Raw genomic sequence first — 17,532 nt, 5'->3', positions numbered from 1 at the left:
TTACAGCTTCTTAAATGTGAATATTTTCTGGTTTCTTTAGTCTCTATGACAGTAAACTGAATACCTTTGTGGACAAAACGAGACATTTTATGATGTCATCTTGTGCTTTGGGAAACAGCAATCGACATTTTTTGACATTTTTCAACATTTTCTGACATTTTACAGACCAACTAACTAATTGATTAATCGAGAAAATAATTGACAAATTAATCAATAGTAAAAATAATTGTTACTTGCCGCCCTAATCTTATCTTATCTATGTATACAAACAGAATCAGCTGTGTCCTCTTCCTGTTTACAAAGGGCATGTCCAGTGTCCTCACATTAAAATTCTGCTGGTACCATTTTGTCTTTTATTCTGGAGGTAAGACCACCAGCGTTCCGGTCATCCTAGAAAGGATGAGAGTTAGAGAGGTGTCTTTGTTTTAGTGTACGGTGAACCCCGTGCGAGCGGCGTCAGTGATCTACGAACGCTTATGTAAGAGCAATTTTTAAAGACATACACTTGTTACTTTTACTTAACAGAAAGGACGTTACAGTCGATGTGATGAGTTCCTGGAGTTCAGCCGGGCGGAGCTACGTGGATGTGACCGCCTGTAAGAGTCGTACCTGGATAAAAAAACGGGCGCCCCTCCGCCGCTCCCCTCGGGAGTCTGTGTGCAGTGCGGAAGTCTCTCCACCAATCAGCGTCCACAGCTGAGGAGCGGCCTCCTGCTGTCTGTCGCACTGTGATGACCAGCTGCTGTAAACTAATGGGGAACACTGGACAAACTGTTAGAATGAATTTACAAAGTATTCTGAGTCTATCCAACTTATAAACAAGAAGAAATGTTCACTTGCAGTTGAGAATTGTTTACAGAAATCTAATTTTTAATTGTCCACATTTTGTGTTAAGTGATTTTTTTCTCTTTATTTATGTATTATTATAACTTTTACCCTTTTTCCTGTTATCATGTCAACTGTATCAACAAACTGAAAGTGAGGTAATGTCTTTTATGTTATATTTATTTCATTATGATGCCTACTTATTTTCTTATTAATATCACACATGTTGTAAGTGATGCTTCCTATAAATAAAGGGGGGAAAAAACTGGAGAAGTTGCTGTTTTTTAAGCTTTTCCACATGGTCTGTCCCACTTAATGAAAAGCCATTTTGGGCATAAACTTAAACCACAATCCATTTATTGGAGGTCTAAATACAGATTCTATATGCAATAATGAACATATTGTCATGGTTCTCTCCCAGTCTGGCTCTACGTCTCTTCACCAGTCTCACCAGATGCCCTCAGACTTTTCTCCCTGTTTGTTGAGACTGGACTGAGTGGGAAGAAGCACAGATAAGAGAGGTTGCAGATTATATGTAAGGACCACTTGAGATACTGTTGCTTTCTACATTGATTCTCATAGGAACTAAGTGCTAAAGTGAACTGAAACACTAGTTTTTGTTTGATTTATGTTGCCTTAATATGCAGCCACTGTGCTTTACAGACTTAATTCATGTTTTTGTTAACAGCAATGAATGCTGAAGGTTATTTTGCTGTGTGTGCTCGTTGTGACTTGTGCACTTATACTCACCGGCCACTTTAATAGGAACACCTGTGTAATCTAATGCAACAGCTCTGCCATAAACTCTACTTTTACGAAGTTTATATAGTCTCAGTTTTTATTGACATTGTCAGAAAGGTGATAATTCTACTTTATGTTCATTATTGAGGTCGTAGTGGGTGGTACTGGTGTACTGGAGTGCATTATATTGACAAAGTCAAAGACAGATCACCCCAAGAGGAAAGTTCTTTTGGAATCACTTGATTGAGAATATTAATTGGAATAAAACTTGTTGTTACCATATAAATTGTTTATACCCAGTAAGGGTAAGGAAATGCATTTAAAAATACAACATAACATAAACCCCATTAATGTTTTTGTTTCACATTTTGCCAATGTACATGCTAACTGTACTTTTTAGAAAATGATAAATAAAGTTTCAATTAAAAAAAACTAAAGAAAAAAGCTGTTGAGCTGTTCTCCCCATCTCCCCGTGAGTTTTTTTTAGTAACAAAGTCAAAGAGATCTTTTAAAATGCTTCACAGGTTTTATCCAACTAATCATTATTTACAGAAACTCAGAAAGACATTGATGTAAGTTGTACTCAGTGGTGGAAAGTATCTAAGTACGTTTACTAAAGTACTCTACTTAAGTACAATTTTGAGGTACTTGTACTTTACTTGAGTATTTCCATTTAATGCTACTTTATACTTCCACTACACTACATTTATTATAGTATATCATATTATTGTTTACTTGCTGTATGCTTGCGTTTTGTCATTTAGATTGGAAAATGTTGTGAAAGACGACCTCTAGCTGATGTATTTTATCATAATTATAACCAAATATTATATTTTTATATGTAAAGTTGCTCATAGCGTGAATACAAAAGCTGCCAAAACAAATAGAAAGATACCTGTATCTCATTATTATTATTATTTATTTACTTTTCTTTTAAAGAGCTGTGCTGTATGGAAGCCCCTTTCTGCCAAAAACATAAGTCAGAATGATTAAAAATAAAAATGTAAGAACAAATTCTGACTTTACAATTTAACACACAAAGTCAAATGTATATGATAGTCAGTCAAATTTTACTAGTTATAAAGTTCAATTTAAATTCAAATAATTTTGAATTAGTTTGAATAATCAATCCTGTTTCCATCAATTTGTTTCTTTTCCTGACTGAAATGGTCTTCCATTGTTTAAAAATTGTAATTTTTTAAAAATTTGTTTGGCAATCAGTATATCTTGTTTCATATTTTTAGATTAACACTGGGAAAAAAATGTGAGGAGGAAGTGAGCACATACAGTTGATTTTATTAATTATGCATCCTTGTTAAGCAGCAGAAGGCCCTGAAAAAATTAACTTTCACCGTGACAAGAAACTTTTTTTTTTAATATACCGTAGTCTTCAGTTGAGCTCTTCTTTTTAAGTTATAACAGTGGTACAATTTAAAATAAATATCATAAAACACTTCTTTTTACAATAATCCTGAGATTGAAATAAAAAATAACAACAGACAGATTGACTGACGGAGAAAAAGTTAAGCTTGTCCTCCTGCACCAATCAGGACCAGAGATGCAGAGGGGACGCTCCAAATCACATAAACAGCATACACATAGAAAATAAGATTACATGATAATTCTGGTTTCAGTATCAGTAATAACATTTTACTCACCAAGTTAATAGCTAAGATCCAGAGGTGGAAAGTATCTAATTACATTTCCTAAAGTTCTGTATTTAAGTACAGTTTTGATGTACTTGTACTTAACTTGAGTATTTCCATGTGATGCTACTTTCTACATTTCAGAGGGAAATATTGTACTTTCTACTCCACTACATTTATTTGACAGCTTTAGTTACTTTTCAGATGAAGATTTGACACAATGGATAATATAACAAGCTTTTAAAATACAACACATTGTTAAAGATGAAACCAGTGGTTTCCAACCTTTTTGTCTTTTGACGTCTTACAAAAAGCAGTGTATAGTCGGGGTCACATTTCACATGTCTATGAGTTGTTAACAGCTCCACCAAATAGTGATTTTTCCCTCTAAACTTCTCACATGCTTTCATTTCAATAAATGTTCAAATGATCCAATATTTCAGCAAAAATCAAAGATTAGAGAAAAAGTCCAAAAACTGAAAACAGATTTGTGTATCAGAACTTTGTTTTTTCTTCTTTCCTCTCCCATTAATCATCTCACCACCCCTCAGATTTATCTGCTGACCCTTTGGAGGGGCCCGACCCCTAGGTTGGGAACCACTGGACTAAACTAGCTAACTGTATATAAAGTAGTGTAAACTGGCTCCACCTCCAGCAGCTACAACAGTAACATGCTGCTCTAACACTGATGCTTCACTATTAATAATCTAATGATGTCAAATATAATAATATATCAGTCAGAGGGACCAAACCACTACTTTTACTGCAATACTTTAACTACATCAAGCTCATAATACTTATGTACTTTTACTGTAGTAGGATTTTTCATGCAGGACTTTTACTTGTAATGGAGTATTTTCACATTGCTGTATTGGTACTTTTACTGAAGTGAAGGATCTGAATACTTCATCGCCACTGCTGAGATCTGGGATCACTTTCTGACAGTCAAGGATAATTGTGTCAGTAAACCAACGACCAGTGTGGGTAAACATGTCAACTTCAACTTCAGTTTCTCTTCCCAATAAGTTTGTCTGCCTGATTGTCTGACTGCTCGTCACTTTTTTTTAGTGATGTTACCATGTTCTCAGATCTCAGCTAATATCTTGGTGAGCACAATGTTATTATTACTGATAGAAATGATGAACAAAACGATGAAAATAAGACCCAAGTTGGATTAAAGCTGAATTATCCTTTTTAAAAAAAGGCTGCACTGTTACCCCAGTATGGATGTAAAAACTTTCCAAACACTCTGCATCTGTTATCACATGCTTGAACTTCCATACTTAGGTAATATGATGACAACTAAGCAAATGAAGCCTGTGATATGCAGGACAACTGAAAGATCTGGAAAACAATAAAACAGTATGTGGACCTTGAGTTCACAATTATTCAGGTCTGTCTTAAAACAACAGTCAGGAGCCCAAATGAACAGTGAAACCTGTTTTTCTTGCTGTAATCACTCCTCCTGTTCATACTGACCATTAGAAGATCCCTTCATAATGACCTTACAATGGAAGTGATGGGGGACAAAATCCACAGTCCTCCTTCTGTGCAAAAATGTATTTCAAAGTTTATCTGAAGCTAATATGAAGTTTCAGCATCCAAATGAGTCAAATCAAGTAGATATCTTTCAACGTTACAGTCTTTTTAGTGCCAAAGTTCCTCTTTTTGTTACTATACTTCCACCTGCAGCTCAACAGGGAAACACTGTCCGAGGAAACACAAAGAGGGAATTTGATGCTAAAAAGACTGTAAATGTGTCAGATATCCACTTGATATGACTAACTCAGACTGCTGAAGCTGAATAGAAGCTTCACACAGACTTTTAAATGACTGTGTGGACACACTGTGGATTTTGGCCTCCATCACTTCCATTGAAAGCACATTTGAAGGATCTTTTAATATCCAGTATGAACAGGAGGAATGATTACAGCGAGGAAAACCTCTTTCACTGTTCATATGGACACCTGACTGCTGGTTTAAGGCAGACATGAAAAATTGTCAAGTTCTTCTTCTTCTTAAATGACTCCAGTCCTGATAAGAAATACCAGTTTGATTGTATCTTCTGTTATGAATGCTGAGAATGTTTGTCTTAAACATGTTGAAGAACAAGGCTGGTATTATTCTATATTTTTCTTTATGTAAACAAATGCAATGAAAAGACCCAAACCAACAATGTGTTAGTCCATCTCTCAATACTTTCTGACTTCTCTACCATTAAATCATTTTTAAAAAATGGTTTCCTCAAACAGCTGGTCACTGCAGTTTCTACCAAATGTTACTCAAACAGGAGGAAATAATGCTTTTGTTAGGGACTATTTTCCACGGTGGATGAATCCACATTTGGTGCTCTCGTGAGCATGACTGGCAGCAGGACGGTGTGTGTGTTCATGGTGATGTAGCAACATGTCACCCAGTGCAGCGGTGTGACTCACTGATGTGTTTTTAATAGTTTTTGGACAACAACGGAGGTCTACGACACAGAGGAATAATTTATATCACACACACAATACTTGTAAGTAGGATCAGTTCATTGTTGGTTTGGATCCAAACATGAGATTTGTTGACAAGAAGAGAAATATGTTGGTAAAAATTAAGTTTTTGACAGTAAAATTTGGGTTGTTTCACCTCCACATCCAACATCTCTGGTCTCATCAATCTTACATCCTGAGATGCAACTGAAAAATAATGAAAACTAGTAATCACTGATGACTAATGATATAATAATTAGCCACCATTACAATATAATCGACTAATAATGAGAGGAGTTAAAGTTCAGTTCATCCTCAGTCCGACACGAGCTGAGAGAGACAGAAGCATCTCAGCCAGTCGGGAGGTTTTCTCCAGGCCAGAAGGGTCAGAGGTCAGGGGTCAGGGTCTGAGGGCAGGGACACTGTGGGGTCTGCAGGGTTAGGAAGTGTCCTGATGGCTTTTTTTTTTGCAGGGTCAAGTTCAAGGGGAAGGGTCAAGTTTAGGGTCTGGACGAGTCGAGGACAGGGATTTCTTCTGGGTCACATTTAGGGCGAAGCATCTGAGAAATTTGTACAAATGAAGAGTCTGCTGCGATTTGTAGGAATTAGCAGGAATTAGGATTCGATCAGGAAGGCTTCTTATATTAAGTGAAAGAAATAAAATATCTTTACTTGAGCTAAACAGACTCAAGACCGAAGCAAATAGGGTTCAGAATTCATTGTAATGTGACAAAATACTGTTGGATTTCACAGGTTTAAGGTAGAAATGTGTCCTTCTTGAGCAGGGCCATCGCCAACATTTTACAAATACTGAGGTCATGAGTCCACAAATCGGACTGACAAGTTTCACCAAACCATGATTGTCAACTTTTGCATGGAATTAGGCTGAAGTCACCCCGCTGTATCCATTTCAAAAAGGAGCCGCAATCATGAATCATGCGGCTGGTTGTCATCCGTGTCCATCACAGAAACTCAAAAAGGGAAACTACATGTAAAAAAAAACAGTTTAGTTTGGTCGTGGTTAGTCCTCCTCTGCCTGTGAAAACTGTCGCGTGTCCTCTGCGGCTCTGCTGGAGCTTCGTCATGTCTGGTGATGTCATAGTGATGTCATGAGGGTTACCTCATCTTGGGCTCGGAGACAGATTTATAACAGAAAGTTCACGTAACAAACCGGAGGTGTGGAGTTTGACAGATGTAGCAGGGAAGGTCTAGTCAAAAGACACTGTTGCATTATTGGGAATGTAGTGTTTTTTTAAGCTTGACTAATATACGGAAATAAAAATCAGGATATAATGACTTCCGCTGCTCTGATTTTGACCATTTTTCTTATAAGTCCCCCAACATTATGGTAGTGCAAAACTAAATCATTGGAGAACCTCTTTAAAGCAACTTTTAGGGAAAGATCAGTAGAGGCAGTGTATTTTTGTCAAATTACTCACTTAAATTACTGGTTCGTTCACTTAATGTACTTGTTGACAGAAGCTCCTGCAAGTTAGCAACTTATACCCTCAAATTATTAATTCTGACTACTGAAGAGTCATTTAGATACCGGGCTATACGTCAGGCTTCGTCTGTTAGCTTCGACGTCTCTTGTAGGTATTTTACAGGACACAAGATCCTGTTTTGCTCTGAGATGCCGTCAGGAGTACTGACGTCATGAGTCCAGATTTTAATAAAGGCTGCAACATTTCTCTCACTTCATTTTTTTCTCATTTTATTAATTTATTTAATTGATCGATTATATATTCTGCCCAAATTTATCTTTCACCGCTCTCCACATGGAGAAATACTATGTCTCTTAATTAAATTTCAGATTAATCAAATTTCTATTTTTGTATCAGAATCAGACTTCAGTCATCAACTTCATAAAAACTCAACATCAAGATTGTGGAAGATTTTATGGAGCAGCCCAATTAAGTCATCTGAGAGGATGATTTAGTGATTTTAGGGCAGTAATTATTGTTTTAAGGAAACTTAAGGAAGCATTTTAAGACTGAAAACGACTCCTATGAGGGAACAAAACCACTGTATTTAGAGAAAATGATTTGTAAATGAAAGGCTCATTGCCTTAACATGGATGATATTCAGAAGTCAGTTCACTTTAAGTAATTTGTTTAAGTCATCTGAGAGCAGGATTTGGTCATTTTAGGGCACCAATTATTGATTAATTAATTAATTTGAGGGCACAAGTTACTAATTTATGAAAAATCGTCCTCCTGACAGCTGCAGAGATACGATAATCTGCTTTATGAGGACTAAAGCTTAGTTCCAGGCCTGATGGGAGAAACGTTTTTTGGTGTTTTTGTTTGAGTGTCGGGGGTAAAGTCATTATTCAGGTCAGAGGTCAGCGTCTCTCAGGCCTGCGGGGGCGACTGCGGGTTGGCCAGCTCGTGCAGCTTCCTGATGTGTTTCTTCAGGTCAAAGTTCCTGCAGAAGCCTTTGCCACAGGTGGGGCAGGTGAAGGGCTTCTTGTCGTTGTGCGTGTGCATGTGGAAGGTGAGGTTGTACACCTGGTGGAACGCCTTGCTGCAGATCGAACACTTGAACTGCTTCTCCCCGCTGTGCGTCAGCTTGTGGTTCTTGTAGTTTCCTGCGCAAAAGACGGAAAAAAAGGTCGAGATGTCAAATCAGGACTAAAAAGAAAATCTCACACAGTTTGTTCAGTTTTGTAGTAAATAATAAATAATGTTTCCAATAAGTTAGACGTTCCCAACTCTGTAAAGTGAAGCCGTGTCTACTCACGACCCCGTGTGACATGTTTCAGACATCCATGAGCTGCAGTGGTGGAAAATAACTGAGTGCATTTACTCAAGTACTGTACTTAAGTACAATTTAAGGTACTTGTACTTCACTTGAGTATTTTCATTTTATGCTACTTGATACTTGCTACTCCACTACATTTATCTGACAGCTTAAGTTACTTTTAAGATTGAACTTTAACATAAAATAACATAATGATGAGTTTATAAGTGACGCTGCTTTGTTAAAGATTAAATCAGTGGTTCTCAAACTGTTTGGCTCTTGGCTCTTTACCAAAAAACAATGTGTGTTTGTGTCTCTTTGTCATGTTTTAGACGTCTCTGAGTTGTTTGAGACATTTCCCCTCACATGGTTTCACATAAATAACTGTTTGAGGCCCAAAGAGGTAAAACTCTCCAAAAAATCAATGCAAAGATTAATGAAAAGCTCATCCTAATTTATGTAGCAGAACTTTGTTTTTTCTTCTTTTCTATTCAATCTATCATCCGAAGACCTCTCAGATTTATCTTGTGACCCTCACAAAGCAGCTCAAACTGGCTCCACCTGAAGCAGCTACAACTATAAAATGCTGCTGATGCATCAACTCATCAGTATTAATAATGTGCTTTGTTAAATGTATTTAATATATCAGTCACAGCCTGATTTTCTGCAACACAAGTACTTTTACTTTGGTACCTTAAGTAAATATAGCTGGTAATACTTTACAGTCTTTTTAGTCTTTTTAGTGCCAAAGTCTTTTTGTTACTATACTTCCACCTGCAGCTCAACAGGGAAACACTGTCCGAGGAAACACAAAGAGGGAATTTGATGCTAAAAAGACTGTAAATGTGTCAGATATCCACTTGATATGACTAACTCAGACTGCTGAAGCTGAATAGAAGCTTCACAGAGACTTTTAAATGACTGTGTGGACATGCTGTGGATTTTGGTCTCCATCACTTCCATTGAAAAACAACATACAAGAATTTAGTGGAATCAACTAATATTCATCATTAACTTAACTTATATATAACCTATAAATTAAATAATCAGACATCCCAGCAGTTAAAAGTCTCCAGAGATTCTTCTGATTTTTTAGTTTGAAGAAAACAAACGTCAGGCGTCTGCAGTTAGGTTCAACCATGGACCAGTTGGTTTTTTGTTGTTGTTGTTAGGTTTTTTTTAGGATTTTTTCATTTTGCGGCCACTAACCGGCGCAATAGAAATGTGGGTCTATATGGTTTGTTTATGTCTGTCAATTAATTTATGAATGAAATTGATTTATAACACTGTTTAGGATTGTGTCTTTTTTCCATTAGTAAGTGAAGACAGATCAGAGTTACAGCTTATTTTAATGCTCATTTGGCTTAAAAAAAAACAACAACTCATATGCAAATACATATTCTGTATTGCACTTTAAGACAAGACATGAACTTTACTGATTATCCATCGATATCTCCTGATCCTGCCTTTTATTTATAGTGGAGTAGTGAAAGTATTGATGTTATCTTATTATCTTTAAAAAAATGGCATCAAACACATTTCTGTTAGACCACCAGATCTGTTACGGTTGAATCAGCTAAAATTGTTGAATGAAAACAGTTGGAATTCACAAATTAAAATGTATTTTCTGGTATGTTAATTAGATGTAATTTCAGCACTTTATAGTCACTTTTTTTGTTTTTTAATCTACAACAGATTTATGAAAAATTATGTTAAAAGTTTTAACATAAACTATGAAAGTCAAACCTTCACATTTCATCAAGGGGCCAAATATTTTTGCTGCAGGGCCAGATTTTGCCCACAGACCACTATTTGCATACCACATACATTTTTATCTAAGCATGTATGAGATGCACGATGTGTAAAACTGTTGAATGATTTGGTGCAGCAGCAGCAGCAGCAGCAGATTTCCCTCTGGGACAATAAAGTCTTATCTTATCTCACACTGGTCTGATAATAAGGTGACAAGTACCTGAGCAGTTCAATAAATTCACAGATCTAAATAAGATAAAAGTGTTTATACAACATGCAATATTTACTCCAGATAACTTTTGGTGGTGTTAGAAGAACTATTTGTATATTTTGACTTAACCTAAACTTTTAAAACAGCTGACAGCTTTCACTCATATTTGGAAGTTGAGACAATACGTTTCCGGTCGTTTGTTTGAGCTTTAGTTCCGTTTTATCAAAAGATTTTTTTTTAAAATTAATAAATGAGCATCAACTCGCTGATTTTCTCTTTATTTTTCTCACCTTTCTGATGAAATCCTTTCCCGCAAAACTCGCATACAAACGGTTTGTATCCCGCGTGGATGCGCGTGTGTGTATTGAGGGTGGAGCTCCGGTTGAAGGCTTTTCCGCATTGGTTACACTTGTGTGGTTTTTCCTATAAAAAAAAAAAAAGAGGGTTAAAAAAATGTCATCATACTGCATCACATCATATGATATTTTATCAACATTACAGATACTACAGTTTTATATTGATTCACTTTTACTGGTAATATTTTAAGAATATTGTTGGAATTTTTATTTTTTCAGGATTTTTTTTCCACATTTCTAGCATCATTATTCTGGAAATAGGCTATTGCAGGAATAAAAACAGGACAGAGTGTATTTCAGCAGAGTGACAGTGACCCACAGGAGGAGCTCAAACACAACAAACAGGCTCCACCAGTATGTCTATGTGTCGGTTTTATTCTCTTCATTATAGAACCACTCAGCACAGATAACACGTTATTTTACAGCTCCTTCAATTTCCGGGAAATTCTTTGAGTAATTTGCAGGTATTTAACGGTTACTTTAGTAAGTCATTTTACAGAGAAGATGATGCAATTTGGTACAAATTATACAAAAACAGAAACAGTGCTGCTAAATTCATTATATTTGGGTTCATGCTCAGTTGTTAATTTGCAAAAAAAATCCTAATAAATAAGACAATTCTTTAACTGACAGAAAATACTGAGTTTTCAGTGTGTAGTCTTGTGTGTCAGGTGAGCTTGTCCTCCCAATAAAAACGACGGCGTACGACGACACTATATTATGGGTCTAAATTTGTTCGCCAAAAAACGACCTGTAGTTACGTTTGAGTGACAGACGCCATCTAGCGGCCGTAGTAGTTAATATAAGGTGACTTCTTTACGAGGTGGAGGTGGGTTGGGTGGATGGCTAGCAGGAGACGGCTGTTCACTCCCGTTTCCAACCGGGAGTTGGGACATTTTTTAAAAAACTACAATGTGCTGGTTACTGTTGCCATGACGACGATGGTTGCCACGTTTAACCACGTTTCAATTGATCATTTTAACCCAAACTATGATCTTTCCCTGAACCTGACCAAGTGGTTTTGGTGCCTAAACATAACCAGACCTGAACCGCAGTGTTGTCACGTCATAAAACATCATTATTGTTAAACAGTGATGTTATGTGACGGTTTTTTAAAGCGGCATATTTACGCTCCAGTGGGTCGTTCTGGTCGCAGGAACAAACGGTCTATTTGGAGGATTTGTTGACATATTAACATATTAGGTTGTTTCTTAAAAACTCTTTGATGAGCATATTTCTCAAATTACATAACCCTGTCAAAGAAATGTCCTGGACATGAAGTTACACAGCAGCTACTTTTAGGAAATTATTGCTTAATATGCTGCTATATCACAAAACTACACACTGAAAACTGAGAATTTCCTGTCAGTTAATGAGCTGTCAAGAGACTAATTTATTAAGAATTCTTTCAAATTAACAACTATGTATGAACTCAAATATATGACCAACTAACCCAACTTCACACTTTTTTCAGGTTTTTTTCTTGTAATTTGCACCAAACTGCTCCACCCTCTCTGTAAAATGTGCTAAAAATTAAATGTTAAATATCTGCAAATTACTTTTTTATGTACTTATTTACTTTTTTTATTATAATTTTCCAGGAAATTAGTGTAAAATTAAAGGATCTATGAAATGGGTTTGCTTTTTTCAGGATTTAAAAATACCAGCTCGAATAATAAAGTAAAAATTAATTTACAGTGGGTTTTGTCTTTAACCTTTAAATCCGCTGGTCTTTATTATTATATTAAATATTAAAGCCAGTCTAATTTATTCATTTTATACAGTTAAGCCCTCAGATCCTGCTATCCCTCAAACTGTTTGTTTCTAACAATGTTCTAGTGTCAAAATGTCAAAGCTGTCACTGTTTTTCTGATGTTTTTCACTTAAAAAAAACAGTTTATAGGGACCGGAGGTATGTAAATGGTTAAAGTTTGTTGGCAAAGCATCAAGGTGTCACGTAAACTGCAGAGAAACGTTATTATGATGATAATAACTCTGAAAATGAAATGAAACTGAAACAAAAATATGAATGAAGCTTGAAAAAACTCAACATTTTGTCATCTTTAAGTGACTGAAAAAATAAATAAATAGAAAAAAAGTGTTTTTGTGGGTTTATTATCTTTAATTATATGAAAATTTAACAGCAATATTATTTTAACATGTAGCTCAATGTTTCTGTCACGCTGAGCTACATATTAAAATAATACTGTAGGAATGTAAACAGCATGAAACTGTGTGTCAGAGCGTGAATGAAGCAAATATTATTACTGTTAATACTCATAAAGATCAGATAAAAAAAAACATCTCAATCACTCACTTTGATTAAATGTCTCTCAAAAAGTCACCAAAAAGCATTTTTAAAGTCACGATCAGTGAATCAAATATAAACCTTCAGGTCAATTATATGAATAGAATCTGCCAACACGATACAAAACAACTGTATTTGATTTTTTTAATATTCTCTGCAGATAAGAGAAGTTATTTATGTTTGTAAAACAGCCAGAAAATATTTTTTTATATATAAATATTGCAGCTAAAAAAACAGTTTTTATCTGTACCTTTGTTGTAACAAAACACGATAACAAGTAAAATATTAATAAATAAACATTAATACATATAAATAATAAAATAATAATACATTTCAGAAAAATATAAACACAAACGAAATCGTTAAATAATGACTTTCTGATCGTGGTATGAATTTAACATTAATTAGTAAGAAAAGAATAAAACTAAAATGTTTTTGGTTCAGTTCAAACTTGCAGGAATCAAAACGACTTAAAAATATAAACTTATAAACTCAGTTTTAGTTTGACTCTGATTATTATTGATCGGGGATCATAATGATTGATGAAGTTCAGTCTCACCTGAGTGTGGATGATCTTGTGTCGACACAACGTGCTCGCCTGGCGGAAACCTTTCCCGCAAACTTTACACACGAACGGCCGCGCGCCGGTGTGCACGGGCATGTGGCGCGTCAGGTTGTAGTGTGCGTTAAACACCTGAGAGGAAAATTTAAAAAAATACATGATAATTATAATAATAACAACAATAATGTATAAACAAATGTTAAATTCTGCAGGAGCCGCTGATCTGATCAATATTCTAGAAAATCAATTTGATCAATTTTATCCTCCGAAGTATAAAAAGTGTAAAATAATCTGACACAGAAATCTGAAATCATCTTATACTTTATATATTTAAGGGTTCATTAAGTGGCTTTCGATTTAAGCCAATAATAATAATAATAATAACAATAATAATAATGATAATAAGGAGTCTAATCATCCCATTGAGTCTAATTAAATGTAATCGGTGAGGAGTCATTTAATGGACTTAATGGACATAATAACAACCATGTAAAAGTGTACAACAATACGCATAATAATAGTAATAATGATAATAATAAAGATTATTTATTTATATAAAACTTCACAAAACCAGCAAAACGCGTAAGAACTTCAATTCCTTCACAAACCGTGATGTTCTTTGGAAAATGTGGAATTAATGACAAATTAATCTCGATTTAAAAGTAGAAATTAAGATGATTTATTTCATTTTGTATCTCAATGTTGGTTTTCAATGTTCAGTATTTTTGGTTAAAGCTCAATATCTTTTCAAATGAAATGAAATCCCGCAACTAAAAATACAAAAAAACAAAAAACAAAACAAAACTAAACGATCTTTAAAAAAGCAGAAAATTTTAAACAAAACAGAAAGAAAAACGTGAAATAAAACTGAATAATTCAACCTGAAAGAAAAGAAAAGACTCAACATCTGGTTTTATTGTCATGTTTATCCAAACAAACGTCAAAATAAACCAAATACTTTCACATCCGGTTATTATTATTATTGTTATCATTATTATTACATCAGGTTATTATTATTACTGTTATTGTTATTATTATTATTACATCAGATTATTATCATTATAATAATAATTATTATTATTATTCTAAAGACAGTCTGAATGAGTCTGTTCTGTTTTATTTGTTTGTTTGTTATAATAAAAACATCACGTTACAACGTGAAGAATCATTATTCTAATGTTCTAAATCTAAATCAGAGGAGATTAAGATGAATTGAATCGTTTTCATTTAATGACTCTTTTAGTTTAATAATCCTACAACTAATAAACGATCACTCTAATCTTTTAAAACCCTCAGAAACTGTTTGAGTTTATAATCTGGATTTTTTTTTATTTACTCCTCCAGCAGGAATTCTGGACAGATTCAGAAATAATCAGCTCCGGTTTGATTGGTTAATCAGCTGTGATCTAGTTCCTCCCGCGGTTCCGATGAAAACAAACTAACTCACCTTCCCGCAAACCTCGCAGGTGAAAACTTTGGGTTTGCTGCCGGGACAGGAGCCGCTCAGCCGGGCCGCCGCCGCCGCAGCCGCCGCCGCGGAGCCCTTGAAGATCTTGTCTGAGAGGATCTGGTCCCGCTCCTTCATGTAGTGCTGGATCTGGCTCTGAGACAGCTCCTTGAAGGCCTGCACGCCGGACACCGGGTACCGCTCCCCGGCCTGCTGGAGGCCCGGCTTGTTCTTCTCCGCCATGAAGGCTTTGTGCCGGGCGGTGAGCAGGTACGAGGCCATCGGGTGCAGGTTGACCAGGCCGGTCGGAGGCGGACACGCGCCGCTGTCCCCGCTGCAGTTCAGGTAGCACACGGTACCCATGGTGGGGAGGGAGGACTGGTTCACCACCCGGGGTCTGAAGAGTTTGTACTGGCCGGCGCTCTGGCTCACAGAGGAGTCCTCCTGCTGGGTCTTATAGTTCAAACCAAAACCCAAAAAGTCTGCGGGAGCGCCGAGAGAAGACGCGTCCAAGTGTCCCGGATCCAGCCCGGTGATGCTGAGCCGGTGGCCCGGCTCGTACCCAAGCGGCAACAGCGGGATCATGCAATGCAGCGAGGACGGACAGACGTCGGGTTTCCCCACGGGAGCGGACTGGAACCAGCTGGGGAGCGGTATCGACTTGGGTTCGGGCGTCCTGGCCATAATCCGGTCGATGGAGAAAGCGAGAGGCTTGCTGCTGCTGCTGCCGCCGGAGGTGAGCATGTCAGAGCCCGCGGGCTGGCTCCCAGAAGCCGGGGGGGAGCCGAGGATCCCCGCTGGGCGGCGGAGAGGACCGTCCATCACCTCCGCATCAACCGCGCCGCAACAACAACAACAAGCTGCTGGAGGGAAGCCGGGGGTCGGTGTTGCTCCTCACCGGCCCGCTGGAAAGGGCATCATCTGCCGGGGAACCCCCCCTCCAAATCACCGGCCCCGTTCCCCCGTTTATTGACGCTGATTTCGGGCAATCAGGGCGCTTGTGTCTCGCTCAATAACGGCGTGCGGAGAGCCGAGACCTCGTCGATCGTTACCGTCCAGGAAGGGGAGCGGAAAAGTAGATAATTTGCTCAATTCTCCTCCGTCGATTCTCTGCACTTGTCGCCGCTGGAGGAGGAGGAGGAGAGGAGGAGGAGGTTGTCCTTTACTTGGCAGGACTCCTGCTCAACTGGAAGGTATTTGGTAAATCCCAGGTCCCCTTGTGGCTTCGCGTGACATCATTTTTTTTTTTTTTTTTTTTTTTTTTTTTTGAATAGCAACAAGCCAGACGCGCAGCGGCCGCGGGGTCAGGAGCTGTCAGAGTTTTAGATCAGATTTGGACTCATCTTTGGCTTCTGAAACCCAAAGCTTTAACGCGCGGTTCAGAGAAGACACAGAGCTGCCACGAGGGTGAACTTAAGACACAAAACGGATCAAGATATTGAACAGAAAATGGATTTGAGTCATCGATCTCAGCCTGGGTGGGATTCGGGTTTTTTGATTCACAAACTTTGACTCGTTTTTCTTCTTCTTTTACGTACCAGATTTTTAGAGGCTAAAAACGCGCCCGCGGCAGAAAAGACTCTTCTAGATAAACTGATATCTGCTAAAGAACCGACAGGAGAAAAAAACTACGCGCTCTGTTCTCATCACTTCTGTCTTTTTTTCAGTCACAAAGATGCAAACAGCTCTTTTGCACACAGAGAGCAGAAAAAAAACTGCAAATGCAAATTCCACAGGAAGAATCAGTAAGAGTGATGTGTAAAAAAAACCCGCCAACAAAAGATTCATCCTGTTAGTGGTGAAGACAGAGAGGCAGCGGGTTTGATGCTGAATGAGCTGAATTTGCCCTTCAAGGGTTTGAACAAAAGCTGGAGACAAATAAAAGTGACCGCTGAGGGCCTGAAGAGCGACTCAACCGCAGCAGAAAAACACAATTAAACACAGAAAAGAAACATCTGTGTTGGTGGCTGATGTTCTTTTATTACTGTTACACACAAAAATATTCTAAAATTTAATTTTTGATGTTGTCTTTCTCGGGTAGAGAACTCTGTAAGCGCTGTTCTGTATAAATATTAGAATGTATGACTGAATAAATAAAATGCATTGAAATATAATAAAAGATACAATCTGTGAATTAAATTCAGCTTCATTAAAAAAAATGAAAATCTGAACATTCAGGTTCAGAATAAAAAAACAAACAAAACAGATTTACAGTCAGAATTTATGAAAGATTCAAATAATTTCTAAATAGAAAAAAAAACAGAGTAAATTAAAGCTGAAAACTACTGTAAAAATGTTTCTGTAATATTTATTATGAAACATGTTTATAGCGGCGGAAACTGATGCAACTGAGCATCAGATGAAGTTTATAAAACCTCAGTAAGGTGAAATGAATTCTTCATGTGTCCGGAGCAGAGAACAAATATTCATAATTACATAAAATTACGCTGCTGGTTGGCCCATAACGATTT

At 37.0% G+C, this 17,532-nt stretch overlaps 1 protein-coding gene across 1 annotated transcript; it reads right to left on the bottom strand.

Annotated features, from left to right (window-relative positions):
* Positions 1–2,842: 2,842 nt before the first annotated feature.
* On the bottom strand, positions 2,843–17,194 carry fezf1 (FEZ family zinc finger 1). Its single transcript, XM_067590890.1, has 4 exons — positions 15,062–17,194; positions 13,612–13,746; positions 10,679–10,811; positions 2,843–8,273 (listed from the first exon to the last, which is right to left on the bottom strand). Exons 1-4 carry the CDS (start codon positions 15,881–15,883, stop codon positions 8,038–8,040), a joined length of 1,326 nt encoding a protein of 441 aa, XP_067446991.1. The 5' UTR covers positions 15,884–17,194; the 3' UTR covers positions 2,843–8,037.
* Positions 17,195–17,532: the final 338 nt, after the last annotated feature.

The sequence above is a fragment of the Thunnus thynnus genome, chromosome 5 (assembly GCF_963924715.1).
Source record: "Thunnus thynnus chromosome 5, fThuThy2.1, whole genome shotgun sequence".
NCBI classification, from domain to species: domain Eukaryota; kingdom Metazoa; phylum Chordata; class Actinopteri; order Scombriformes; family Scombridae; genus Thunnus; species Thunnus thynnus.
Note: the sequence above shows the minus strand (reverse complement) of the source record. Positions and strands in the feature narration are given on the sequence as shown.